Source organism: Falco punctatus (genome assembly GCF_963210335.1).
Source record: "Falco punctatus genome assembly, chromosome: 4".
NCBI classification, from domain to species: domain Eukaryota; kingdom Metazoa; phylum Chordata; class Aves; order Falconiformes; family Falconidae; genus Falco; species Falco punctatus.
Window position 1 is genome coordinate 104,102,078 of NC_137583.1, and position 27,275 is coordinate 104,129,352.

Below are 27,275 nucleotides of genomic sequence, written 5' to 3' on the forward strand. Positions count from 1 at the left end.
ATTGGATTTCAGGGACTTGGAGGCAGTTCTCTTAGCAATCTGAGGGCAGGGCCTAGCCTTTAGTCTAGACATTTGTCCTAGCCAAAGGGCCTTTCCTAAAGTTCCTGCTAAGTTGCTAATGCAGTGGGAATCAAGGGGCCATTAAAAAGTTGCTGTCTGGGGATCTCTGTTATATTGGGCAGCTTCTGCAGTCAGTAGAGGAAGGGTAGGGCAGCTCACCCCTACAGCTATCAAGACATCTTATAGCGTGTCTTCATTACTCTGCTCAGTCAGAAGCCTCCATTTCAGCTAGTATGCAATTTCCTTCACTGCAGCCTGTTCCGCAGATAAGTGACGTAGGCAGAGGCCTCTACTAACTTTCCCTTTTCCCATCATCTCCTAGAGACTGGTTCCATGCTAGGATGGATTATAGTCTTCGTATCTTTTGATGCAGAGCTCCAGCACTGCATTTCTCGAGCTCGGTTCTTCTAAGTTGCAACTCAAGAGAAGCATGGTATGCAGTATACATTGTTACCTATACTGCAATTTTAGTACAAATGGAATCTGAGACATTGTTATTGTTCTTTTCTGCATCAAGAGCAATGATTGTGGTCATTATTTCTGTGCATGTCTGTCTGTTTAGTCACCGAGCAGAGACCATGCAACAGTTCAAAGCATGTTGAGTGACTCACTGTTAAATGGAAAACAGGCAAGGATAATTTAATCTGTTTAGTACACTGTTTTACTTCTCAGAAATACTGTGTGTGTTTTATTTGTGTCAGGCATTCCTAAATGGGCATGTAGCCTCTGGATTACCAACCATCTGATGTTATTCTATAGTACTGTATCACACCCTGACTACAAATTTTCTTCACCTACTTTGTATGGGCATTGCCCTATTCCAGTCCATTGTATATCACCCCTATAGAAACTGGGGAGAAGACCCTCAACTTTCTACTGCTTTCATTAGACACTGGATGGTAGGACAGGGAAACACACTACTTATTTTTATTTGCTACAGGCCCCGTTTTTTGGTAGCGATTGTGAATGGGTCTAGCTACAGCCACATCAGCTCTTAAAAGGCAAACTAGTATTTTAGGTTGAATTGCAACCGTTTTGTGGTGATTGATTTGAGGTGAACCAGTATTCTCTGTTTAAAGGTTTAAAATTGAATTTTTACCCTCAAATTAACTGTTGCTTGCCTGGCAGTGGGTCCACTTAAATCATAGGTTATCAATCTCTTGAAAGCACAGAGTCCTTCAGGAGCCATCAACAGCATAACTTGCACATGATGCAGAACTGATTTTAAAGCTGCAGTTCGCAATCGGTCTTCCTTCCTTTTCCCTTTGTCTGCCAAAGAAAGGTGGGGCCTGAGCATGTATCTAGAGGGTAATACCTTAAGAAAAAAACAAAAGCAGGAAGCTTGAGCCGTGGCAGTTGATAACGGAGTTCTTGGAATCCCTTTCAGTACCTGGATGCTGTTGATGACAGTGTCATTTGTAGGAAACTTTGTTGCAGGTTTTCCCAGCCCAGGCAGCATTGATCTCTGCAGCGTCTGAGCATTATGCACATCTTACCTGCTGCTAGTGTTCATATGCAACAGTTTGCTGGATGGAGTGAGATGACGAGAATTGGCATACTTGTGCTTTTTATGGTTGAGGAACTTCCTTATTTCTTGTATCATACATAAAAGGCCTGTCTTCTGAAGTATCCTTTTTGTGCTGAAGCACTGCTCTTTAACAGCTGCAGAGGAAGGGCAAGGAAGCCTCAGTGTGGCATCGCTAACTTCAGTTGTGATGATTCCTGATACTAGGTTTCCCTACATCAAAGTGGCTTGAAGAAAATTGTAGATTGGTGTTGTTAACTTAGAGTAATCCATATCAAACTTACTCTGAACTGGCATGAGATCTGTAGTACAGCATATGGGTATCCAAAGTGCCCAGGCAAGTGTTAGATTCAGGAAGGTCTGGTGTTTCATGAACTGCTGGAGTCGCTGCTTGTCATCCATCAACACAGAAGTGTATTGCCCTCTTGCTGTGTTAGAACTGGTGTTTGGCAGCTGGAGTTTGTTGAGCTGGAGCTGTTTCTCATCATTTCTCTGTATCTGCTTTTCTTTACCAAGTTCCACGTGGTTGTCTGGAACAAAACCTTCTCAAATGCCTTTTCTGATCCTTAATAGCAAAACTTTCTGGGGTCAGGACTGCTTTTGAGATAATTGGAATACTTACTGGCCTGGAGTTTTGGGTCCTAGTGGGCTGAGTATGCATGCCTTGGGCAATCACCAAAGCAGGGAAAAAAAAAGATGATATGTAATCATTTGCATACTCAAAATTGTACTTAATTTTCCAGCCCTGTGTGGGTGTATCCACAGTTAAGGAAGAAGTTTTTGCATGTCAGCTCTGTATATTTGATGTGAAAATCATGGAGACAAAACCCCAGCTTCTCAATTAATTTTTTTGAAGTTGTGTGCCCTTAGTTTTATTCATGGGAGCAAAGAAAGTGTTATGTAATTCTGTCTCTTTTCCACTAACTTACCAGGAAATGTACATGACGCGCTTTTCTGTTTTCTGATACCTGCAAAAATATGAATGTCATAGATTGTTTATGATAGAATCAGTCACTGTGAAATAACTGTTTCGGAGACCGACTGAATCTTTTGTTTGGGCTTAATCACAAAACCAAGAATGTTGCCAATCAAATCGCTCCACCTTAGAAAAATTTGACCCAAAAATTATGCTTGCTTTCTCTTTCCCCCAAATAATACCTAGAACAACTGTGGTACAGAATACATATGAATAGCTATAAAATATGCTATGGAAGTGTTTTGTCATCCAAGCAAATATATAAAAACCAGCACAAACCTTATTTTAAAAGAAATCCACATAGTGCATGCAAGTTCACAGGAAAAGCACCACTGTTTAATAACCATGCAGTTATGACTCATTTATATTTGTACATGTGGTATAGAATCAGTGTTTGTAATAGTCAGTCTAGACTTTAAATGTTGATCTCTTTTTTTTTTTTTTCAGTTCTCTTTCCCCTCCATTGGTGTAACTAGAGCAGAATTACAAATACTATTTTTCTGGATTTTTTACTTTGTTTCTTAAATGTATTTTCAGAGACAACAATCTTTGTCAGAAAATAGAAAAAGAGAGCTTTTGGAAAGAACAATTGTGGAGCTTGTTGAATTTCTTTCTCCTAAAACACCTAAACCTGGAGAATATGGTGGAAGGACATCAGGTTCACTGGCTTGGCGAGTAGCCAGAGGTGAAGTTGGTCCAGAGGTATTTAACTTTTGCACTGGTGACCATCTTAGAGGTAGCTAACTAGAGGTTCTATGATTATGGTCTACAGAGGAATAGCACTTTATGGTAGGTAGCCTACAGATTTAGTTCAAACAGTGCAATTTGCAAAAACATGAGGTGCAAGTTTAATGTGAAATCAGAAGTCCACAAGTAATTTTTGAGGATTAGTGGTGGTGTGTTGATTCTAAAAATGTTTGGGAATCCTTGATCTAAAGTGTGTTTTGCATGTACAAGTTACTTAAAAGGAAAAAAAGTATTTTTTATTAATTACAGTGTGACAGAATTAAAAGTTTAAGGCAGTTGAAAGCAATTGGGAAAACTTTAAGAAATGTTTATTTGTGGTTTTATTAGTTACCATTGGTTAAAGCCTGGAAGTAGGTTTTGACCAACTGTTCTTGTTAATAAAACAATGTGGGAGCACTTACGATTGTGTAAGTGGAACAATCTCTCAAGCTTGAGACAACTTGAATTTACAAACTCAATTGATTTTTCCTATCAATGTTTTTTGACTGTTTCTAAAAGCAAGTTTTTGTTTTTAATTATTTTATGCTAAGATACAGTTTCTCAGAACCATAGCTATATTTGAGTTGAGCCAGCATGCAAAGGTATGGCTTACCCCATCACTCGTTAGATCAGTTACTTAGTGATCCTGTCATGTGGAATGACTAAAAATCCTAAACAGAATCCTAAACCTTCACAGTTAAGTGAAATCAATGAGTTTCTTAGGGTTGTTTAACTTTGAGAAATTAAGAGTTTATTTCAGTTCTCCATAGTTTAGAAGATTGAATTTCTGCTTTTCTGAAACTCATAAGAACAATGAATCTTAAAAAAAAAAATATATAATACTGTGAAGTTAGGAAGTTTGTACCTTAAGTTTTTTTACATTGATTTGTAAACTGTCATATACAAGCAGCTGTGTATGATAGTCACAGAATTATATTTGTTATTCAAAATAACCATTTACTTATTAATTGTACAAGAAATAAACTCCACATGAAAATTTTCTATTCCTAATGGTAATCTCTTACTGAAATTTGCTAATTTTATATTATTTTGTTAATAATTTACTTCTAAAAGTAATTATATGAAAATTTCAAAAATAAAATTACTGCTTCCCTTTGAAAAAGGTGCAGATATATTGTTGGAAACTGGTTTAAAACTTTTGTTTTGCAGAAATGCTTTAGTCCATGACCTCTCTTAGAAATGACATTTTTTTCAGTTGACAGCAAAACTGAATTGGGAAATCATGGCATGCTGTTTAAAAGTAAGATAGTCTTACCGAAATGTCTTGGGGAATGAAGGTACTTGTATTTTTTGCCTTTTTCAGAAGAGAAAAGAAGTACTTTTTATTCCCTCTGAAAAAGAGAAGACATCTAAATTCTTCCACCTCATCTACAACGTAGTAGAAGATTGTTATACACGGATTTCCAATAATAATGAAAAAATAAATGGCTGGGAAACAGGTGTTTGGAAGGCAGAGTCTGTTTGGAGAAAGGTTGAAACGGATTGGAAAATGGTAAGGATAACAATTATTAGAAGTGTAAAATCTACCCTGAAAGTACAGTAACTCCAGTAAAATAGAAAACCCTTGCCAGTGTTTGGCATCAAAACCTCTCTTGGTGCCCATAGAATTTAGCTAATGTTAATAAAAATAACTGTTAAGCTTCAGGTAGGATTACCAGATGATTTAAAGGAATTGGAAATAAATTTAGCTTGTCTTTCAGAAAGGATAACTGAATTTTCTGCAGATAGGTAAAATCCTTGCTGAAGTACCAAATTAAAAAAAAATGGCATTCTTCTTAACGCTTTTGGGCAAACACAGAAATACTGTCTTGTTGAAAAGCAGTACTTCTCTCCAAAAAAGATGGGTTTGTTCTTGTTTTAGAGAATGGCTTTATCATATATCATATCTCTTTGATACACAGCCAAAGGAAGAAATTGTTTTCCTAAATATTACGAGTTCCATCTGGAAGAATGCAAAACCCTGTTAGTTACCCAGGTTATTGTATACCCTGCCCAGAATCCTTTCCATCTGTCGGGACACTGAGCAGCAGCAGAGTCGTATGCTCTAACCTAAGAAGAGAACCGATGCCTGTAAGATGGGAAGGGGTCATTTACTAGCAAACAGTAATTCCTGCAACAGCTACCACTATGGAACTGAGCATTCCTGTCAAGGACTATAGCATGTTACTGCTTTCTTCCCATGTCATTTCACTAGTCTGAAAGGTCTCTGGCCAAATACTCTTCTAGTGTTGGCAATGGTTTACTTCCCATCGATGAAAAATGGAGCTAAGTATATAACTGTCTTCCGAAGTTTTCTGTGCTGGGTCTCTACATAATTGACTTGCAAAATGCGATGGGGGAATAGTTTGGGGAAGTTATTCTGCATAAAAGAGAAGGAATAAGGGACGAAATAATAATATATGGAGAATAAAAAATGTTTCAACAGAGTAGGCTAATAGGAGAAAAGAAGTAACAAAAACTCAAAATGAGGGACAACTGTTCTCTGCTTCCCTAGGATCTGCTAAAAATCTAATGGCATGGTATATCTTAAAGTCTCCAATGATCAGTTATCCTCACTTTTGCAAGAAACATACTACCTTTGCACTGAAACCAACTGCAAGTCTGCTGTTCTGCTTAGCTCTACTAATTGTGTAATACAGGGAGGGTCCAATATATAAGACCAGACAAAAAGGTTTTACCCTTGTTATTTAACAGCAACTCAATTTTTCTAAATAAAGGGTGAGAGGGTGGCCTTGAGAAATCAGGAACTACAGTTCCAGGTGTATCTCAGACTTGTGGGTAAGGCATGTTAGTTCTACAGGAAGAGCGTCCTGCTGAAAGTCTGTGTATGAATCTAAAATGGCACTTTGTTGTTTGATTGTATTACGGGAGACAGCAGAGGGAAAGGTTGTTTGGTGTTTGCCTTTTCTTTTTTGTAATGCCTGTAGCAGATCTGCAAGGTATGGATTTGGAGATTGATTCAGCAGCTGTCCAAGAAACTTGCCAGCCAAAGGAGCCTTCATACTTTGTTTATCATTTAGTATGTGATGAACAGAAAGGAATTTAAATACAAAAGCCACAGTAAGAAAAAGTAACTATAGGTATTAGCCCAAGAGTAACAAAAAAGAACCATCAGTTACCTATTCTGTCTTTGCAGTGTTGTTGATCAGAATGATTCAGATAGAGATCCATTTGGCCGATCTGACTGTAGCCTGTATTTGTGTATGTTCTTGCTATTCTGTATCACTTGGCTATATGGTATACAAATTAAACAGATACAAAATAAAAATGTAATCACATTACCTAGAGGTAATTTGGCACCCAGGGCTCAAACAAGCAGACTGCAGTAGGTGATGATGAGAATCTAAGAACCTGTAGATCTGAAATCCATGGATTTCTAAAAGCTTGTTTTCCTGAAGAATTGCTCCAGTAGAAGGAATTTGAGTCTTCCCCGCCCCGAATTAAGACTTTTTTCAAATGATACTGGAAAATGAGTAGCCAGGTATGAAAGTTAGAGGACAGTCAAAAAGACACAGAAGGAAACTAACTTCTGTTTTTCTGGTTAAATGCTTGGATTTTATAATGGAAGATGAGACAGGTCCTAAAAGCCTATGTTTAGTGCACCTCAACCAAGTAGTAATTAATGGATTTTTTTGCTTTCCTTGCTTAAATATGGCAATTCCGTGGGAACTGATCAAGGGAAATCTCTTGCTAGAACTAGCTAGGTACTTAAAAAATACAGTGTGGAGATCAGCACTTTCATGAACATCATTATATTCACATGAAAGCAGGTTAAATTGTTTGATTTCCATAGTTGAACTTCACACCTAGGGAACATAACACCTCACACCTTTGGGGTTTCTCAGCTTTCTTAAACATGGGAATTAGTATTTTTGTCTGGTTCATAGTAACACAAATTCTGCTTCATAGTCTGTCAATGACATTTCTATATTAGGGTGAGATCTTTAGTAAAACATACTACTGTGTTTATTATTTTATTCAGGGTTGTTCTTTCCAGATTGAAAACTAAAGAGCTATCTAAATCCACTCAGTATGATGATAATCAGAAGCTTGGACATGACAGAGTTTTGATAAGTTTTCTTAACTAAGGATTCTGAAAGGATCATGGCAGCAATCTGTAACATCTTTTACCTTGGTTTGCTGATAATAGATAACTAGACTTGAAAGGACCATCAGACACTTACCACAAAATTATCATGAGGGTTGGTAATAACTTTAATGAATGTTAACCTATGGGCTTGACTGAAGTCAGGTGAAGTTTAGAACAGCATTGGGAGTACGTTAAATTACGCAAATCTCCTAACAGTTCAAGTAAAGTTAATACAGGATTTATATATGGCTAGCATGTATAATTTGCTTTAACCAAGACTTGTCAAGTCCTAGGACAAGTAGTATGCAGCCAGCAGCCACATCTGAAGAATCTAAAATGCTGGTTACACAGTTTTCTTCATCAGCGATACTGACCAACCAAAATGAACAACAAAAGTGTGTGGGCTTGTGCATTTATATGAAAAACAGAAGTCTGCTTTTTTGTAAAAATAATAAACTTAGGTATTTTTGTGGCTTAAACTTCACCAGCTATGTTGAAATAGTGTTCCCTAGTGAAGGACTATGAACATACACTATTACCTAACTGTGGAATAGACTTAAGGATTCAGAATGAGGTTATATACAAAATGGTAGTATCTACAGTTTTAAATGTTTAGAGGCTTGATAATGAATGAAAGCGTGTTATCTGAAGATGTTATGTCCTTGTTACACACATCTAATTAATCATTGTTGGTGGTCTCAGTTTTTGATATGCTAACTATGTCGTCTTTGCATTTAGGTTTATTTAGCCCGAAAAGAGGGGTCATCCTCTGCTTCCATCAGCTGGAAGTTTGAGTGCAAGTCAGTTGGTCTAAAAATAGATAACATTTCAGTTAGAACAAGCAGTCAGACGTTTCAGAGTGGAAGAATAAAGTGGAGACTTTGCTCTCCAACAGCAGAAATTGCTCTGGTAGGAGGTAAGTGTGGACTTTAAATAATGAATTACATCAAGCAGCAAAGGTGTAACTGGAAATAAATAGTTTGTACGGAGAGAGCACTGTGCAAATACTAAAAAAAGAAATGCAAATGTATTTTGACTTTTTAAACTCAGTTTTTCTTAGCAAGGTCAAGAAAGTGCTGTGCTTTTAACCAAAACTGGTACAAACACCGGTTTTATTAATATACACACCCCCTACCTGCAACAGAGCAGGGTTAGCAAGAACACAGAGTGGATACAAGATACTTTCATGTTTTACTAGGAAGGATAGATGCTTCTGTGTGCGGTGGCTTCAATCTTTAATAGGTCCTCTAAGGCATGAGCACTTAACAAATAATAACCAAAAATTTTCAGGTTTTGTTTTTTTTTTCCTTGCCACTGACTGACAGATGAATTTGAGTAGTTGCAGCTGAGATCCTTAAACATTTATTACAACTTACCCTTCTTAACATGCATTCTAGCAGTATATGCTGTCTGGAGCAGTGGCTTACTGAATTGTTTATCTCTTCCTCCAATAGATAAAAATCTTTACTCCTATTCAGATTTTTCTGGTGCAACGGAAGTTATGTTGGAAGCGGTTCTAAATGGAGGGGATGGTGAAGCTGCATGGCAACACACACAGCTGTTTAGAGACAGCTTAACAGGATGTGGAGAAAATGGCTTGGAGATAATTATAAAACTCAGTGACCTCTGAGAACCTGAACTGAAAAGATGTTCTTTGGAGTCCATGAAGACGTTATGCCACAGATACAACGTGAAGATTTGGTTTGCAGTTACTGTTCATCCTGCTGGCAGCTTATTTCCTGTTTCACTACTTCCATTTAACCAACTTGATACTGCACGTGTATTGAATAGGTAAACATCACAATGAAAACCTCTTCGCTTTAAAAGCAAACACCAAAATTAAGGGATTGAACCATTGCATACCCTTTTCTTAAACTTTATGATGAAAAGGCAACAGGTTATAGGAAGAAAACATGATCATAAGAGCACAGAGCAATTGTAATTGATTTTAATTTGGAGTTTTGGGGTTGGCTTGCTGGGGTTTTTTTTATGATCTCCTTCTTGGAAAAACAGTTTGAATTCCATTTCCTGATTACAACAGATGGTTGTGATGATTTAAAAGTATTTTAAAGAACAATAGAAGACTTAGACATTTTAAAATAAAATTATGATTTCGTGTAATAACCAGAAGAGCTGAAATTAAGATGAATTTTGAAACAATCTTGAAATGGTCTTATTACATAGCTAAGTATTAAACTTGTGTTTAATACCTAAAATTGTTTGGAAATACGATGATGTGCTAGGAAAATAAACTAATTTTGAATGGAGTGTTCATTATCTACCTAAGATTATCATGGCTTGTGATATGAAATTGAGACTTAAAACTGAGTGAGAACATTAGAACTTTTTTCTATGAAAAAATAGTTAATTCATTATAAATATTTTTAAATGATATAGTTCATATGTGCCCACTTTTTAAAAGATTTATTAACCATGTAGGCTTAAATCACTTTTTGAGCTGTTGTCTTGAGTTGCTTTGAATACTATTCCCAGATTTGATGTAAAAGCATATACAGTTTTTCTGTTTGTTATTGAAGTGTTTAAATTTCTTTTCATTAAATGTAATTAAAACTGCCACCCAGGAGATGTCAGATGTAGAAGTACTGTGACTAAAGTACAGAGTGAATGTTCAGGTTAGGTAGCCATCAGAAAATTTGAGGAAGGCTATGGCTGGATTTTACAAGAAATTTTCTATTACAGGACTATAATGCAAAGTTAAAACTATAGTTTTATTTTAAAATAAGTGAAAATTAGGGATGATGTTCTCAAGATCAGTGTTTTTAAAGCTTTTTGTTCCTTTTTCTGACCCTTCTACCACTGTATTCATTTGAAATGATTGTCAAGAACAGTTTATGTTGAAATAAATGTTTGCTGACCTTTCAATGAATCCAAGCAAGTGTAAGACTATTCAGATTTTATTTGGAAATTGCATATGCATAGTGAGTGTAGGCATCAAAATTGTGTCACAGGCATCTTAAAAAGTAGTAGGTTATGGCAGCTCAGGAGTGACAGAATGATGTATGATGGACTACGTACTTTGCATCAGAATGTAAATTGGCGCTTTGAGTGGAATTAGAAAGAGCTAGTCTCACTCTTAATACAGAACAGCACAGTGACAGGGAACTGTCTGAAAGGGTGTTCATCAGCACTTGACTAATGCAGAGTGAATTCGCCAGTTTCCATTCAAAATTCCTCCTGTATTTAGTTTCAGCTAAATGCTAGTTCTGAGATTTTGGGTGGGAACCCAAAAGAAAAGCATTTTAGACACATCTTTATACCACGTTAGAAGAAAAAGGGCAGAACAGTGTGGTCAGCAGGACCAGGGCAGTGATCGTCCCCCTGTGCTCAGCACTGGTGAGACCGCACCTCGAATCCTGTGTGCAGGTTTGGGCCCCTCACTACAAGAGGGTTGCAGACATGCTGGAGCGTGTCCAGAGATGGGCAACAGAGCTGGGGAGGGGTCTGGAGAACAAGTCTTGTGAGGAGCAGCTGAGGGAACTGGGGTTTAGCCTGGAGAAAAGGAGGCTGAGGGGAGACTGTTGCTCTCCACAGCTACCTGACAGGAGGCTGTAGGCAGGTGGGGGTCGGTCTCTTCTCCCATATAACAACCAACAGGACAAGAGGAAATGACCCCAAGTTACACCAGGGGAGGTTTAGATTGGATATTAGGAAAAATATCTTCACGGAAAGGGTGGTGAAGCATTGGAACAGGCTGCCCAGGGAGGCGGTGGAATCACCATCCCTGGAAGTGTTTAAAAAACACATAACTGTGGTGTTTAGGGACATGGTTTAGTGGTGGACCTGGCAGTCCTGGGTTAATGGTTGGACTCAATGACCTTAAAGGTCTTTTCCAACCTAAATGATTCTAAAAAAAATAAATTGACAAAACTGTTTCCTCTTCATGATTTTGATAGCTGAAAAAGATACTGCTTTTTAAGACAAAAATTATTTCTTGTGTTGTATTACTTAAAATAGAGGACTATGAGGAATTGTGGAACAGCTTAACTGCATTTGATAATTTGAAAGCAGAAGGCAGAATAAAATTAAAAGCAGTAAGATAAAAGGACTTCTCACAATTTTGGTCGGAATCTCGGGGGGAAGAGTAATAGCTGCAGATAACTTAATAAAATAATCCACTCAAACACTAGAGTAGTTGAAGTCCATTATTAAAATGTTTGAATGAATTAAAAAGATTGAAAGATGCCTTTTCAATCTAATTAATCAAGAAGTACTTCTGTATTTGTAAGATCACATGCAATAATAAAAGTGCTTATTGTAGGAAAGAATTAATGAGTAGAAACCTCTGAACAAATAGAACTAATCTGAAAAAGTTAAATGGAACTTGTTCAGGTGTCTTTTGGAGTACCCTATAACCAGTGAACGTTTTGAATCTTTTCATGCATAAGCTGTCTTAAAGACACTAATTTTTTCTGTTGATCTCTATTTCAGTGCCGCTTTTAATAATTTTTTAATTATTTTTTGAAACCAGAGGTAATTCCTCATCAATAGCTGCTTGATAATAAATTACACTGTCCTGAATTTGCAGTATTATATGCTGGAAAAATCTGTGCTACAATGTGCTTTAGAAATACAGGTATTAAATTATGCCGGCAATGATACGATACTGGTTGAGTTGTAGGAGAGGTTGATTGGGGCATATGTAGCTAAAAGTCAGTTCTCACTCAGCTGCTTAGAGGTTTGAGGAGGGAGAGGGTTGAATGGGTAAAGAAATAATACTGTTGCCTGGAAATGTATGGCTTAATGTAGGTAAAACCTACATTCGTGAATTCAGTTTAGTCTGGTGCATTTTAAAGATTTACTAGCTGTCCAGTGTGCCGTGGGTGCTTTCCAAAGTTGCACTGGGGTGTACCGGTGAAATCTTTGAAATCAAATTTTACATAAACTCTATGCTATCCAATTAATGCTTGCAGATTAATTTAGGAGTGTGTGGTTTCCAGCAGAACTATGTGGGAGCCTGTGCACAGAATTCTTCCTTTCAAACAAGTATTTGTTGTACGGCGCTGTTGTTTCCCTACAGTTGATCATACAGCTGTTAATTTCTTCATATCCTGTTTTGACTCTGAATGCTGTGTGCAGAATAGAAACCACGAGTGGCAACCCATGAAATTGTAGCAGCAATTTCCTACACCCCAGGAAGTTGCTGGGAAAATGTATCTTTAAAACATATGAAGGAAGCCCCTTGCAGACAGTGTATAGAGAAAGCACAGCTTATACGGGAATCGAGTGAATGTAAGTATTAATTATATACTTGGTCTGAGAAGTAGGTAATGAAAATTATCTCATCTGATTCTGTGTGGCAGTCTGTGACCTGTAGTCTTCCATTATCCACGAAAGGTTTTTCACGTATAGGGCTTAGGTGTGAGATACAATCCCTATTATGTGTAACATCAGTAAATGTAGAACACTAAAAATAAAGTATGTTTGTCTCCATAGCACAGTGGAATGAAAACAGATGGTAAGCAGCACATGTGGCTGCCAGAAGCTGGGAACACCCTTTTGCAGAGTTCTTGCAGCTCAAAACAAAACAAGCCAAAAGAAAGCTCCAAGGGGGGCAGAGATTGTTCCAGGCAGATACCATGATGTCTGTCCTCTTCTCCATGCCCACACTCCCCATCTCTTTACCTTTGGTTGCTGAAGCTAGAAGTGGAAATATACTACCAGTTAAGAATCTGATGTACCTTCTTAGTATTTGTCGAAACAGCATTTGTTAACTACAGAAATCTCTTAATTTCCACTATAGATTCAAACCTCTGGTTTTGGACAAAATTTAAGATTTTGCCCATGTTTTGCAACAAGCAATTCAACAACTTAAAAAAGAATGTGTCAGTGTTGAAAGAACTACTGTATCATTGTTTCATGTCATATGGGGGGGTTGAGAAGAAAAGTAGAGACAAGTGACTTCCTTGAACACAGTTGCTGGAATAGACCTACGTCCTATCTATACTCTGAATATTTTTTAAAAGTTATTGAACGTTATTGGCAGTAGTTCAGTTTCCTTTGTGCTAGCTCTTAAGGTTCTTTTATGGGATGCTATTGTTGCCAGCATTGCTTTATGCCTTGCAGTTTATGGCTTCTCTAAACAATTATCAGTGATACTGTGTTTACGGATCCTTGGTCACAGTATCAACGTGGGTAATAGCACCAGTATCTGGGATAAGATTATGTGTTATGCTAATCTTGACTATTTAACCCAAGCAGAAGGACAGTAAGGATTAAAAAAAAAAAAAAAGTCTATGGTAGGTTGATAGTTTCTTCTTCCCTGAAGTTACTAATTTCAGGACCAGTTTTGACTCCTATCCTGTAATATGGCACTTAGGAATGGCAAAGTAACAAGCCAAGGTCAAGCAGCCTCAATTATCTGCATTTTAGGTGTACAGATACTGTGAAAAGTATAAGGGTATAAAGGTGACCATCTGCCTGTCTGAATAAAAGAACAGGCTTTTTCCTTTGTTTAGATTGTTACGTTTATTCTTGGGCTTTGTTCTTTTATGGTAAGCTTTGTAATTAGGCTCTTAGCTTCGTTTATGATTAGCCTGCTTCAGTTTTTTACAGCTTTATCTTTCTCTACACATTTACATCTAATTTAAATACATCTTAATGTGCTTTTAATTTATATAGATATTTGCCACAGTATGGTAAATATACTGTGACAAAAATTAAGTTAATTTCTTTACTTTTATTTGATAAGAGGAGACAAAAGGGATAGATGAAAAATATATAAAAAAAAAACTCAGCAAAAAACCAACAAAACCCGGTAGTAATTAAAACATGACACTCGGAAATTATCAAAAATACCAGAACTTAATAAAACTTAAGGGGAAAAGAAAATGTCCTGGACTACGTAAGCTAGTGCTGGAAAAATGTAACTTCCATGATAGACCCTATTTTTGAGATGTTTTTCTAGGTGCTCATTTGTATTTAGGTCATTTCAGTAGAAGAAAAATGCTCAGGGTAGTGAACAGCTTTTTTGAAAAGCAGTCTTAAGATTTAAGGAATATCCATTTCTAAACATCTTTTATTTTTACTAGTCTAAGCTATAGAAACAGTTTTTAAATTAAGAACAGGATGCTACTGCTTGATATAGATTCATTCCTTTCTTTGTTCCGGTGAATAATCTGGGTCTTCGGTTTTGGAGAAAGTGTGTTTAGTGAGATATCATAACCAAGAGTTCTGAGAGCACAGTATCTGTAATGATTATGAGATTTCAGTGTGGCACTGAACACTGACAGAGACGTGAAGGGCTGAGTCTTAAGTACTGGCTAGCTGTGACCTGTTAGAGAACTTATAAATGAGGAGGGAAATGATTTCACTGTGCATTTTGGTTGTAATGTTTCAGTGTATGGTCTGTTTATTTGATCCTTTTATTACATAACGCTATGTGTTATTTCATGCCCTTGGAACTTCAGTAGTATGTATGTCTCTCATATCCTTGAAGTCCAAGGGGAACACATTTTCCCCCCAGAACATCAACTAGCAGCTGACCTCTGTCACAGTCAGGAGGAAACGCTGGACTTCAGATAAGCACTTTGGATGACAACATACAGACTCCCTTCTGAAACAAGTCATAAGGAAGCCAGGTGATGTCAGAAAATGAGGACATCCAAGAGCAATGTTTAAGCAAAAACTCCTAGTAAAGGAGGTGGGGTGGAACAGTTGATCACAACCTCTTAGAGCAGGTACAAATGGCAGCAAAGTACAGAATGGAAGGAGAGAGACTTGCTTCTTCCCCTCTGAATTACTGTGATGAGGAGGACAGAGGGTAATGTAATCTGTGTGTGTCCATGCTTGCATTATATCAAAAGTCAAAATAATGCAGGTAAGCTGCAGCAGGTTTTGCTTTTAGCCAAAGCACCAGGGAAATAATTGGGTATATTAAAAACAATTTCACGACAGGCAAAAAGATGTAAAACTTTATTGGCCAAAAGGGAAGTGCCTGTTTGTGGGCTGCATGAAGAATTCTGGAGCTGTTCCAGTTTGGTTTAGTAAGAAGCATGGCCCAAACTGGTTTCATTTGGGTGTTTTGTTTGGTTGTTGGTTAGTAATTTCTGCCTAAGTAATACTTATTGATTTCCATGATGTTAGCAGTGATGGTTTCAAAGAAAATAGGCCAAAAAAAAATTTACAATAACAGATTGGAATTTTAAAAAACCCTCAACAACAGAGATAGCACAAACAGAAAGTGTTAAAGGCTGCAGTTCAATTTCAATACTCGTGAACAGAAAAAAGTAAGGTCAGGCTACTGCTGATTAATGTCAAATTGGCATCATTTGGGGGGTTGTTTAGGAAGCTAAACTAATTATATAATTTTTTTATAAATCAATTATATTTTGGAAGGAAGCGTTATCATTGTGGAGCCTTAGAAAGGTACAAAGCAGCAAGTACCTGCTCGAGTATCAGAACCAGGTATGAACTGCATTTGTAAGAAGTTGTCTCAGCTCCTGACAATATTGTTGGTGTATCGGTTATTTCTTCACTTCAAAGTCAGTCTTTGATAATGAATATTTTAATAAATCTGTTTGATTTTTTTAACAAGGCTGAAAACCCAGGGTTCACATTCAGTGCAACAGACATTGCAATTTTTCTTGACGTTGCACTGTGACTAGCTATATTCTGCAATTTTATTTTATAGTTTAAAGGCTTGCCAGTAATTCATATTTTGTACACTAGTTTATTGCTGAAAAAGAATGAATGACAGAAAGGTACAAAGAAATGGGCATTCATCCAGTCCCAATATATAAATAACCCTCTGAAGACACAGGAAGATTTACATGCATTTCTGGCCAACAGAAACAAAATCCATGATAGGAAACAGACGCTGAAGAGAAACAAGCACTTGCCAGAGTACATTTACGTTTTTAAACTTTTTTATTGCATTTACTTCACATACAGGACTGATTACTGGTCTTGTGAGGAAGTTCAGCTCTTTGCAGATATTCAGTGAAAAATACAAAGTCCATCTGTGAACAGAGTGTGGAGGCATCATGTGTGCTAGTGAAAGAGTGGCTGGAAGATTGGATATGTGGAAAAAGGGAAAGGGAAATAATATCATTAATTTTTAAAGAACAGGATATTTACTGGCATGTGATAACAAATTCAAGTGGAAATCAACTAGAACCTATTATACTCCAAGAACTGAACATTATATTCATAACTGGAGAATATTTTATTGAAAAAATTATATGGAAGAGGCACTGCAGTCATGCAGTGTTACTTGTGAGTCAAGCAGGAGTCACTACTAGCAGTACTGAGCAGTGGATTTTTGTATTTAGTACATGTTAGATTAAGGAAGCCAGCACTGTAACATAGGATTAATTATATGAGTAATGAGATGGATGTATTCTACAGTGCTGTGGCCATCTTTTGGAAGATTGCCTTGGTTAACCTGTGATATCAATTGTCTCCTGGGGTAACCCTCCCTGTTGCCTTCACTGTTAAAAGCCCTTCCAAATTTCTCTTCTTCTAAACTAGTGGTTTTCATCCTTTAAAGCAGTCTCTGCAGTGGAGATCAAGGCAACTTTCAAGTGAGTCACACGTAAGATCTGGAAGCTTCCATACCATCCCTGGATTCTTTTTTCTTGCTTCTCCTGTGTATCGCAGGCTGATCCCCCAACGCCGTACAACCTCCATGCATTCCCCAGCTCGTGATGGCTGCTGTTCCTTCTTCCCTGGTGGGCAGCGGGAGGAAGCAAGCCGTGCGGATGACAGTAGTGTAGCATGGTCTGTTGAGTGAGTTCCTTGAATGTGGTCCTCTGAACCCACCACAGCCTTTGTTGTTGGCAGATTTTGTTTACCACCTGTTATTGTTTTAGTTCCTACCTGCTTTTTATTCTACACAGGCTCATGGTATATTCGGTGAACTGAACCCTCAGCCTGTTATCGTTCCAGTATTGTGTCCCTCAGTAATCATCCCTCGCCGGTGTCCTCCTGCGTTCCCAGCATTGTTCCTGTTCCCAGCAGGTCCACTGGCCACCAGCAGCACCCACCGCAGGCCTAGTGACACAGGCCTTTCCTCACATCTGTTTGAGACTCTCCTCCAGGAGCCTGAGAGGTGAGGGAGGTGGTGTGGGGGGCCCCCAGAGCAGGGGAAAGTGAAGCAGCAGTTGTTCTAAGGGAAGGGAATTAGGACCAACATTAGAACCTCATGGTTTTGTACGTTTATGCATATGGTTCAAAGGGCGATGAGGCTTCTGACCAAATTAAACCAGCAGATTTTATTTCTTGGGGAAAATTTCTCCTCGCACCGCCTAGAAAGGTTACAGAGGAACAACTGAAGAAATTGCAGTGGAAACTCAAAAGAACTGAGTGAAGGATTAAACGTGAAGTTTGCATGCTATGCCACAGATACCTGCTGGAAGGATATGAATGCTGTTGAACTTCCAATTTCACTCCAGAGGATGACCCAAACAAATACTGAATTGAGAATAATATTATTATTTCCTGTCTTTTTGAAGGATTAACTATGGCTTTTTATAATATGCAAAGACCTGTAGGAGTAAGAATGCAAAGCACAGCATCCTACCATTAACTTGCTAATTCATTTAGAGGGAGTTTAAATAGTAGTTTCACCTATTATAGTATTTGCATCTTCATGCTACTCTGTTACAGAACCTGTTAAGCAAGCCCTGTCCCTGGTGTAGCTAACAACCCTGGAGGGAATTCCAACCTTCTGGATCATGGGATATCCCGCCATGAACAGCATGGGAGTAGCATCGATTGAGGGCGGGTTGACAGGTGCTGCAATCCTTGTTCTGCTCATGAAACGCAGTATTTAATAACTGATCATAAATGACCAGGGAAGATTTAAACATTAAACAGAAGCTGGAGGGAGGCTGTGGGAGCGCTGTGTTCCGCACGCGTGCTCTGTGGGAGGACGTCTCTTGTACTGGGTGGCTCGGGAGTGCTGTGTGCTGTGCCGCGCTACCCAGCCGTTCAGCTTTGTGGCTCAAAGCAGTCATGCTGGTTTGGTGAAGCAGCTTAGCACTGGAGCACGTGCCGTGGGTTATGTTTGATCGCTGTAGCTTGGGCTGGGCTCCTGTGGGTTGGTTCATGTGCCTGCCTGTGTGGCCTGTAACTGTGCTCTGTCTTTTGGTGATCTGTGAAAGTTGGCACGGTTCCTGCGTTGCTGTACTTGGAACAAAAACTATCAGAAAGGAAAGGATTGTTTGCTCTGAGCTCCCTTCAATTCCGTGTAGCAACTTGAAATTAGTAGCTTTCATAATTTGGGAGAATGGATGTTCTGATTAGAAAGCAGAGGGAAACTTTACATTTTATTTTGAGAGTTTAATGTCAAAAAGGACAATACATGTGTAACTGGTCACTTAAACTTTAGCTATTCTGTGACTTAAGTAATTTCATTGTGTTTTCAGTTTTTATGCTAGTGTGGTCTTTCATCATCGTTGCTCTTGTCCCAGAGAACCAAGTCTAGAGTATTTTGAGAGAAAGTGTAGAAAATAATAAGCAACTGCAAAAATGCAGGTTAGCAAACCCAAGGTATTTGCAGGCATGCCTTTGGAACTAACAGGCACCTTTTCAATAAACTAAGGGTAAGATGTAAAGTAAAAAAAGCAGCTTCCATGATTCCCTGTCAAAAGTCCTGAGAGAAATGAACAGAGCAGAAAAATGTCGTGTTTCAGTAGAGTGTCCAATATGTCTCAAAAGGTATGGGAACATAGAAGAACCTGTAAGAATATCTCTGTCTTTAGGAAAAGAACTAACTCTAGAACTTGTTACAAGGTAAAGGAGACTTTTAGTGTTAATTAAAGTTTCCAAAAATACTAGAAAAGATATTGATGCATAAATTGAATTTTCTACCTTTTGAAGAGACATAAGAGGAAGGAAAATGATAAATGGGACAGAAACTGATTCTGTGTTGGAAATTCCTGGATAATGCGTATTGCCTCTTCATGAAAACCTGACAAATTCATTGCACTTACTACCTGGAAGTAAAAGAATGCGAGCAGCTGTAAGGGTCGCAGTAAAAGAAACCACACTACTTCCAGATAAATTTAAAGAGCTACTTCCACCCTTCAAAGGCTTTCTGGTATAAAAGCTTCCAGCAGAAGCGCATATGTGGAATAGCAAAGCTCAGTGGAAACCAGCTAACTGAAGAAGGAGGTGAGTTGTTATTACAGTTCTGTAGCAGAATGGTAGCAACTTGGGCATGAGCTTACTGTGAGAAGAAGTGCACAGTGCAAGAAAATGTATTCTTTCTAGTTGTTACATAAGAAAATAGTGTATCACTAAGTTGTTCTTTGAGTTTTAAAAGAATGTGGGATATGATTACTGTGTAACAATGGATTTGCTGCAAAAAGATAATGCTGGCTTTTTCATACTTAGGTCTGTCAGTAAATTAAAATATTACCTTTTTTTAATGTTCTTTGCTTCGTAGTTTGCAAGAAATGTAGGAATATTCTAAAAGAACTGCATCGATGAAGAACATTTTTCTTTACTACAAGTTAAATGCACAGTAGATTTCAAAAATAAATGTATCAAATAACGAGGCCTACTGTTTCCATATTCTTTAGGTTATTTGGTACACATATATTGAACCACAGGTATACATTTATAAAGCCAGGTTACTTTTAACACATCATGTAGGTGAAAAACTTTATTCTAGAACATCAACGTGTATTCAGTAAGTATTAAAACGCATATATTCAAAGTCATTCAAAAGTTTTTTTTCCTTCCTCACAGGTGACAGACAGGAACCCTAAATCTAAGAAGGAAATGCTGTGATCAGGATTCAGCTATCTGAGGTGCTTAGCAAAGGAGAGATGCTTTTGGCAGCCACGCTGGGCTGAAGATCACCTAGGCTGAGGTTCCTACATTCCAATGTACATGTGCCATAGCAAACCGCTGCCTAAATAATTCCTGAGTTGTCAAACACATAGTCCTGGCCAATACTGAAAGGTGTTGCTACTGCAACTTCTGCTACCTCTGCCAGTGGTGGCTACAGTCATAGTGAGCAAGATGCGTATAAGAATCGCCAATCTGGATGTTTTTACTTCAACTGAAGACCGAGGTAACGTGTTCTTATTTTTCTTTAAGAAAAACAGGAGGGCACCAAGGAGCATGAAGAATCTACACAGGTAAACGGGAGAAATGTAAAGCAGGTAGTGGAAAGGGGAGATGAGCATTGTTAGTGGGGTAAAAATAGAGCAGGAGACCATAACGTAAACATTAAAAAGTATTTGTTGCATTTGGTACTTTATTTACCTGTTGTCCTAATAAATACAGCAAGAGTAGAATGCTAAGCAGAAACACCACCATTGAAACAAATAGCAGAGGACAGCTATGTGTTACCTTGGAGAGAAGCATTCAAGACCCAGAAATACCAGTATGTTAAAGAATCTAAAGGGTTAAGAAAAGATATTTTTTAATGCATTTCTGATCTTCTTTTCTATTTTCACCAAATATTAATATTAAGCAAAGTGTATGAAGCAGCTAGCAGTGACCATTTTTAAACACTGTTTGTCTAATCATCCGAGCTGTTGAATTACACAACTCTTGTTGAAATAAATAGGGACTGCTGCTACTGAGCTCTTATAAATTAGGCCACCTGAGAAATTGTGGGATAGCTGATCTGAAATGCGTAATTGTTATGGAGTTCTAAGTTCGGAAAACGCTTACATTTAAGATTAAGTAGGTCATTGAGTCTTGTGTACATTTTACCTTTTCAGCTGTACAACCCGCTTTCATTTTTCTTTTTAAATATTTTTGGTTCAAGTATACAGCTGATTTTTGTAATTACTTTCTCAAAGACTTCTGAAAAATTTATTGTCAAAAGCCCAAGAATTTAAGTAAACTGAAACAATGCATTTGAGGAAATGGAATTTTTAATAAACAGGTTACTGGAAAGATAAACAACTTAAGTCAGCTAGACATGAATATTTAGAATTACAATATTATTGCATAAACTTCCTCTTCTAAACTGCTTTGTAATTGTTAGAAATACACACTAAGCACATTCCCTGTGCTGTGGGCTATAAAAGAGTAATTCAAATTTTAGGGCATCCAGTACCAAATCAAAAACCTCATGGTCTAGTGATTCAAAGCACTGAGCCAGTATAATCTGAAGCTGCCAGTACAAATTTGCTCAAAGGAAGCGGTTCATTAGTTTGTTGGGTAGGTAACTTCATACTGCCTGTCTGTGCTTCCGCTGTTCAGTGCCTGACTGGACCCTTCATAGTTAGCCCAGACTTTTCTTTTTGGTGGTTCCTTCTTTTCGTCTTCCACCCTTGCTGTGCTCAGATGTACTGTTCATTGATGTTCTCACGTGTGCCTGCTCCCTCTTGCAGCTGGATGTTTGCACATTCACTCAACTGTTTTTGTTGGTCTTTGCCTCAGATCTTCAGTTATTCAAATATTCCAAAACTTGTGGCTTCTTTCTCTTTTTCCCTTTGACCTCAGCATAAGCTGTGTGGGTGCACTGGCCGCATCTTAATGACATGCTCTACCTCAGTGGCTCTAAGTAGAGGCTTTCTTGGGTATTCCGTGAAACTTTCCTCTTCTCGGATTACTATAAGAACCACACAGCTCAATTTTGAGAAAGGAAACGCAAATGCACATCCTGACCTAGTCGTCATTGATTCCAGTTGAAACTGGTGGTAAAATGAAGCTATGCAGGAAAGTTTGTCTTTTCTGTTCCCTGGCCCACCCCCACCTCCAGTAATTACTAATCATATATCAAAACAGAGATAAAGTATCAGAGGTAATTTGGATTTTAACTCAAGAGGGCAAAGTGCCATCTCTTTAGACACTTCCCAGAATAGTGGGCTTCTCTGTTGGCTACATCAGTCATCACTTTTCCCCACAGATTTAGCGTGTCCGCCCATGCCTTGTATAATAATAACTCCTTCACCTTCCTGTCATCCCAGGGATGAGCAGACATGACTTCCTGCTGTTAGGGAGCAGTCTTGATACTCATTCTGGATTCATTGTGGATTTCTGTCTGGAAGGCTGGAGAAATACACTGGTAACGGGGACCTGCAATGAGCAAAAAGTGTCTTGCTGGGTAAAAGTGAACCGCCACTCACGTTTTCTTGCCCAAAGAGTCTTGGGTGAACTGGTAGGAACAAAACTACATCTCTTCGCCGAAGAGAGAGAGCTCCTTTTCAGAGGAGCTGGGGTAGAGGGACAAGAAGAAAGGGGATATGTGTTCACACGGAAAAGCTACCCAGCTGAGGGAAGCCTAGCATGCTTCACTGTGTTCATCACCCTGAGCTCAAGGGAGTCAGAGACTTTCTGAATAGCATGTCATGCCTAACCCTTTGCTGGCTGTTTGCGTTCTCCATGCTAATTAACAATGCCGTAACGCAGTTGGTGATTCCCAGCCTCCAAATGATTGCAGCAGCCTGCCTCTCAGCTCAGTGTAGCTGCTGATGGCCATTTCTATGCCATGTACGTTCAGCACAGATCTCCAAAAGCATTGCCTTCGCTATTTTATGTTTCGTTCCATTGTTCCCCCTACTTCTCCCCAAGCATTTGCAACTCTTCCTGCTGCTACCAACTGTTTAAAAAACCCTCAGATGTTAATAGCGTGGATGTTCATTTTATTCATATTGAGAATTCCTCTCAGCAGGGCCAGCTCAGCCTCCTTTGTTTCTGCATCTCTGTATGCACCTTCTCTCGCTGCATGTGGTTGCTGCGCAAGGAAGCTTTCTCCTAGACGAGGAATTTCAATACAAATGTATTTCATTTCTGTGACCAGCTCCTGCCTTAGCAACAAATGTTTATGCTGCTCAGCGCAAGTGTGTCACAGTTTAAGGCTGAATGGACAGTGAGGGGGCTAGATGGACTTGGGTGCTATCGCGCTTATAGGCACAGATAAATATTTAATATTAACAAGTGACACGACTTCACTGTTCTGTGGGAGAGATGGTGCGGTCCAGGGGAGAGGCCGAGTGGGTCGGTGCGATGGTCTCAGCACAACGTGCCTCTCCCACAGTAGGGGAGATGGGGTGGACAGGAGGGACAGGTAGGTCCGTACAGCGGTCCCGGCCACGCAGCAGGCAGCCCAAGCACAGGACCCTGGGGTCCCCACAGCTAACCCTGGGGCTTCTGCTCTACCTTGTCCCAGCAACACCCCGTCAGCAGCACTCACAGCCTGTCCTGCTGGAGAGTCCTCCACACCGTGGCAATGGCACAGTAAGTAACAGGTTAGTTGTAAGGGAGTAACTGGAGGGTAAACAGGGTTTAACCAGTCCAAACTCTATGCCAGACTGTCACAAAGTAGTGCGTTGTTCTTGGGCGTTTAAGATGGAAATGACCTGGTGATTTTCAAAAGGCTGGTTGGGGAACAGTCTTATTCCGGGAACAGCCACTGACAAACATGCCAGGGATACATCAGGCAGGTGGGTGAGTCCTGGACACGGTTCAGATGAGGGTGTCAGGCCATGCACTGACAGTGTACACCCACAGAAATCCACTAGCGCGTGCTGTTGCTAGTTCAGCGAAGTTGTTTGAAATACAGTTGTGTAAATATGCATGATGTGGCTAAATTTATATCAGTAGCTGATCCAGCAATGGGTAGACTTTTCTTAAATGCGTTAGAACTGTGGCCTGAAATTCATTCGCAATCGAGGCAGGATGAGTATATTGATAACTGTCATATTGTGCTACCACAATCCTACTCAGTAATTTGATCCGTTATTTCACAATGATGTTAATAAGTTATGATGGAATTTTGAAATGCAGTAGAATATGGAAATTACCTTTTTGCAAATATGAATATTTTATATTGAAACATGCAATGTTTGTTTATACCTTATTACAACTATATACAATGGAGAATGTGTAGTGTAACTGGGTATCAAGTTAGTTTCATAAATATTTTAGATCAAAATTGCAAATTACGCTTTTTCCTGTGTAGTTTGTGGAAAACTGAGAGCTGTGATCACTCATTTAGGTAAGTGGTTGTATCTGACTATGTTCTCAGAGTAGATAAATATACATAGTTTCACAAATAGGCAAGTTTTATGAAAAGCCACATAGAAAGAAAAGGTTTTATTAAACAGCATGTAAACTAGAATAGGAGCAGCAAATAATATTCTTATAATAGATCGAAGTTTGTATATACTACATATAGAAATACTTAAAGATCATACATACAGCTGTCTTACTGCTGAAATAATTAAACACAACATAATGTTACAGTAAATATTTTGCTTACTGAAACTGGTTTAAGTGGACAATTGTTTTGAAAATGTGTAGGGTACTTCTATTTATATTACGGTCTCCAACTATGCAAATAAGTCTCCAATGAATTGAAATAGGAACTTTGTGTATATTATCTCAAGGGGATTATTAATTTAATATGTCATGCTGTAAGTGTAAAGTATTTGACATAAACTGGTAGTGTGTGATTGGGGCAAGTGGCATGCAGCGAAGAAATCCCACTCCTATCAAAATATAATGGTGCTTAAGTTCAATTCAAGCTTAAATCTAATTCTATGTTTGTTCTAGCAGGGATCACTTGAAACGTGATGAGCAGTCTAGTTTCACTTCTTCACCTCTGAACTCCACAGAGGCAGCTGCTTGTAGTCTCATAAGAACTTTGTCACACAATCCTACCTGGCTAGGAATGCAACCACTCAACATGCACATATGAGTATTAAGGATAAAACCAATATAAACAATAAGCCAGTAACATGCCATGCTGGTAGCATAGTATATGATGAGAGTTAAATGAAAAGCAACTTGGACAAAGTAATTTCGAAGATGACTAAAGAAAAATGCTTGGAGGAAAGTTGGTGTTTCCTCCTGTATTTACTCCAGCGTAACACATAGACTGAACATGTCTGACCATGCACATTCAAAGATCAGCAACTGCCAAGAAGAAACAAACTCCCTCTGTCTTTCTCTAATGTATATGGAATTGCCTGTCTTCAAGCTAGATCGCTATCTGCTCCTTGGCTTAGGATAAATGTTTGTGAAAGGCACGCTTCCCACAGTAAGAACAGCCTATTTACTAAACAGCTGGAGCTAATGAGAACATAGTACACAGTGTTTGGGACTTGTTCTATTTCTGCTGTATACATTAATGGTTCTCTACCAACGCAAAAAGCTTTGAACAGATGTACTCATTCTGCTTTCTCTGGTCCTCCTGATATTCATTGCAGCAGTCTTGGTTCACTATACACGATGCATTTTAACAGGTCCTACATATAAATTTGATAGTCGGACACACACCCCTCCTCTAATCAGCAAGCCCCAAACTCTGAAGCACCAGGCAGAGCCCTGCAGGTCTTGCCTTACCCTTGTTCTGCAAGGAACACTTCCTCTTACTTTGACCAAAGCAGAAGACACAGCCTATAGCTCCGAGGTACGAGTGGCTGCAATAAAACTGGGCTGGAACAGACAACTTACTGTCCCTTCTAGGCTGATGCCATCGTTTTCTGTAATCCCTGTGCAGCACTTAGAGATTAGTTTAATAGATTCCTTAGAAACCGGCAGAGTAAAATTATGCTAAATAAGCAGTATTTACTAGAAATTGTGATCCTTCCCTTGAGGGGCAATTGAACATTACAACTGAATCCTTAAAGGCAGCTGCTCCGTTTCCAATCCCTTTAGTTCTCAGGAAAAGCATCTTGCAAAAGGAAAAACCTTTAAGTTATTACTGTTCACTTGAAATTATTCTCTTCAGGTACCAATTTGTCTACTAACTGACGTGCAGTGCTCCTATTAATCCCTCCTTTTCTGACTTTACCTTGGGAATAATCCAAGGAGTGAGAACGCACTGCACGGGGCAGGGCGTTTGCATTTCACACAGCAAAAGTGGAAATCACAAATGGAGAAGCTGCACATCCCAAAGCATTTTTTAGCCTTGTCAAAAATCTATGACCATAATATTTATGGTCGTACGCATTTCACTATTGTTGGGAAGGGTCTTAAACCGTAAATATTTTCCATGTTCACACCTGGAATGAGGTGCACCGTAGCGTTCCTGCGCAGGCCGTAAGCGGCCTCGGAGGTCGGTGCGAAGTGACACCACAAGGTGCTTTTTCCAAAACAGCTCTTCGAGCCGGGCCCGGGCCCGGCGGGTGCTTCGTGCCGTGCCCCTGCAGCCAGGTTTATAAACACACCCTGCCCGGGGCTCCGGGACCGTAACCTGCCCGCGCCGCCGCGCCCCGCGGCGGTAGGTGGCATCGGCGGCCGGCGCCGCTCACGGAGCCGGCGCGGGGGGCAGCCGAGCGCCGGCCCCGCCGGCCGCATGGCCGCACCTCCGCCTTACGGACTGCGGCGAGGGGGCGGCGGAGCCCGGCGCTGCCCGCCCAGGACGCGGGCGGCGAGGCGAGGCCGGTCCCTCCCGGCGGCGGGACAGGCCGGCCCGGGCGGGGCGCTGCGGCGGCGGATCGGGCCCAGCCGTGGCGCCTTGCCCCGCGCCGCCCCTCCCCCTCCCGCGCGGCAGCGCCCCCGCGCGGCGGCACGGCTGTCTCCTTGTTGCCACCCGCAGTGACGTCTCACGCGGCCGCAGCCGCTCCTTCCCTTGCGCCGATTGGCCGGCGCCCCTCGCCGCCCGCCCGCCTCCGGTGCGTGATTGGCGGGCCGGCGCGGGGCGCAGGGGGAGGGGAGGGCGGCCCGGCCCGGCTGCGCTCGAAGGCGGCCGCGACGCGGATGCCGGACGGGGGCAGCGCAGTTATTGTCTGAGCGCGGGGTCCCGGCGGGAGCGGCGCGGGGGGTGGGCAGGAGGCGGGGGAGCGGCACCGGGCACCGGGGACGGGGCGGAAAGAGGAGGGGAAGGAGGGCCGGGCCGGCTCCGGGTGTCGGCGACCGGCGTGTGCGTGCGTGCGTGTGTGCGTGCGTGAGGGGAGGGGGGGTGGAGGCTGCGCGGGCGCTCGCGTGCGGGTGCGCGCGCG

The 27,275-nt window shown here is 40.1% G+C and overlaps 1 protein-coding gene and 1 long non-coding RNA gene across 3 annotated transcripts in view; one reads left to right on the forward strand and one right to left on the reverse strand.

The window, feature by feature from the left end:
* NGLY1 (N-glycanase 1) overlaps positions 1 to 10,285 on the forward strand; it is a 23,909-nt gene extending 13,624 nt beyond the window's left edge. The window contains exons 9-12 of one of the 2 annotated variants that reach the window (XM_080385038.1): positions 3,099 to 3,263; positions 4,612 to 4,800; positions 8,137 to 8,314; positions 8,853 to 10,285. In XM_080385038.1, coding sequence (XP_080241164.1) covers positions 3,099 to 3,263; positions 4,612 to 4,800; positions 8,137 to 8,314; positions 8,853 to 9,028 — 708 coding nt within the window. In that variant the 3' untranslated portion in view covers positions 9,029 to 10,285. The remainder of the gene's footprint in view (positions 1 to 3,098; positions 3,264 to 4,611; positions 4,801 to 8,136; positions 8,315 to 8,852) is intronic. The other variant, XM_080385039.1, reaches the window with a different exon arrangement.
* LOC308062880 lies at positions 8,920 to 27,256 on the reverse strand. Its single transcript, XR_013927734.1, has 2 exons — positions 20,686 to 27,256; positions 8,920 to 20,642 (listed from the first exon to the last, which is right to left on the reverse strand). It is a non-coding gene; the product is annotated as an uncharacterized lncRNA (long non-coding RNA).
* Between the last annotated feature and the right edge of the window lie 19 nt (positions 27,257 to 27,275).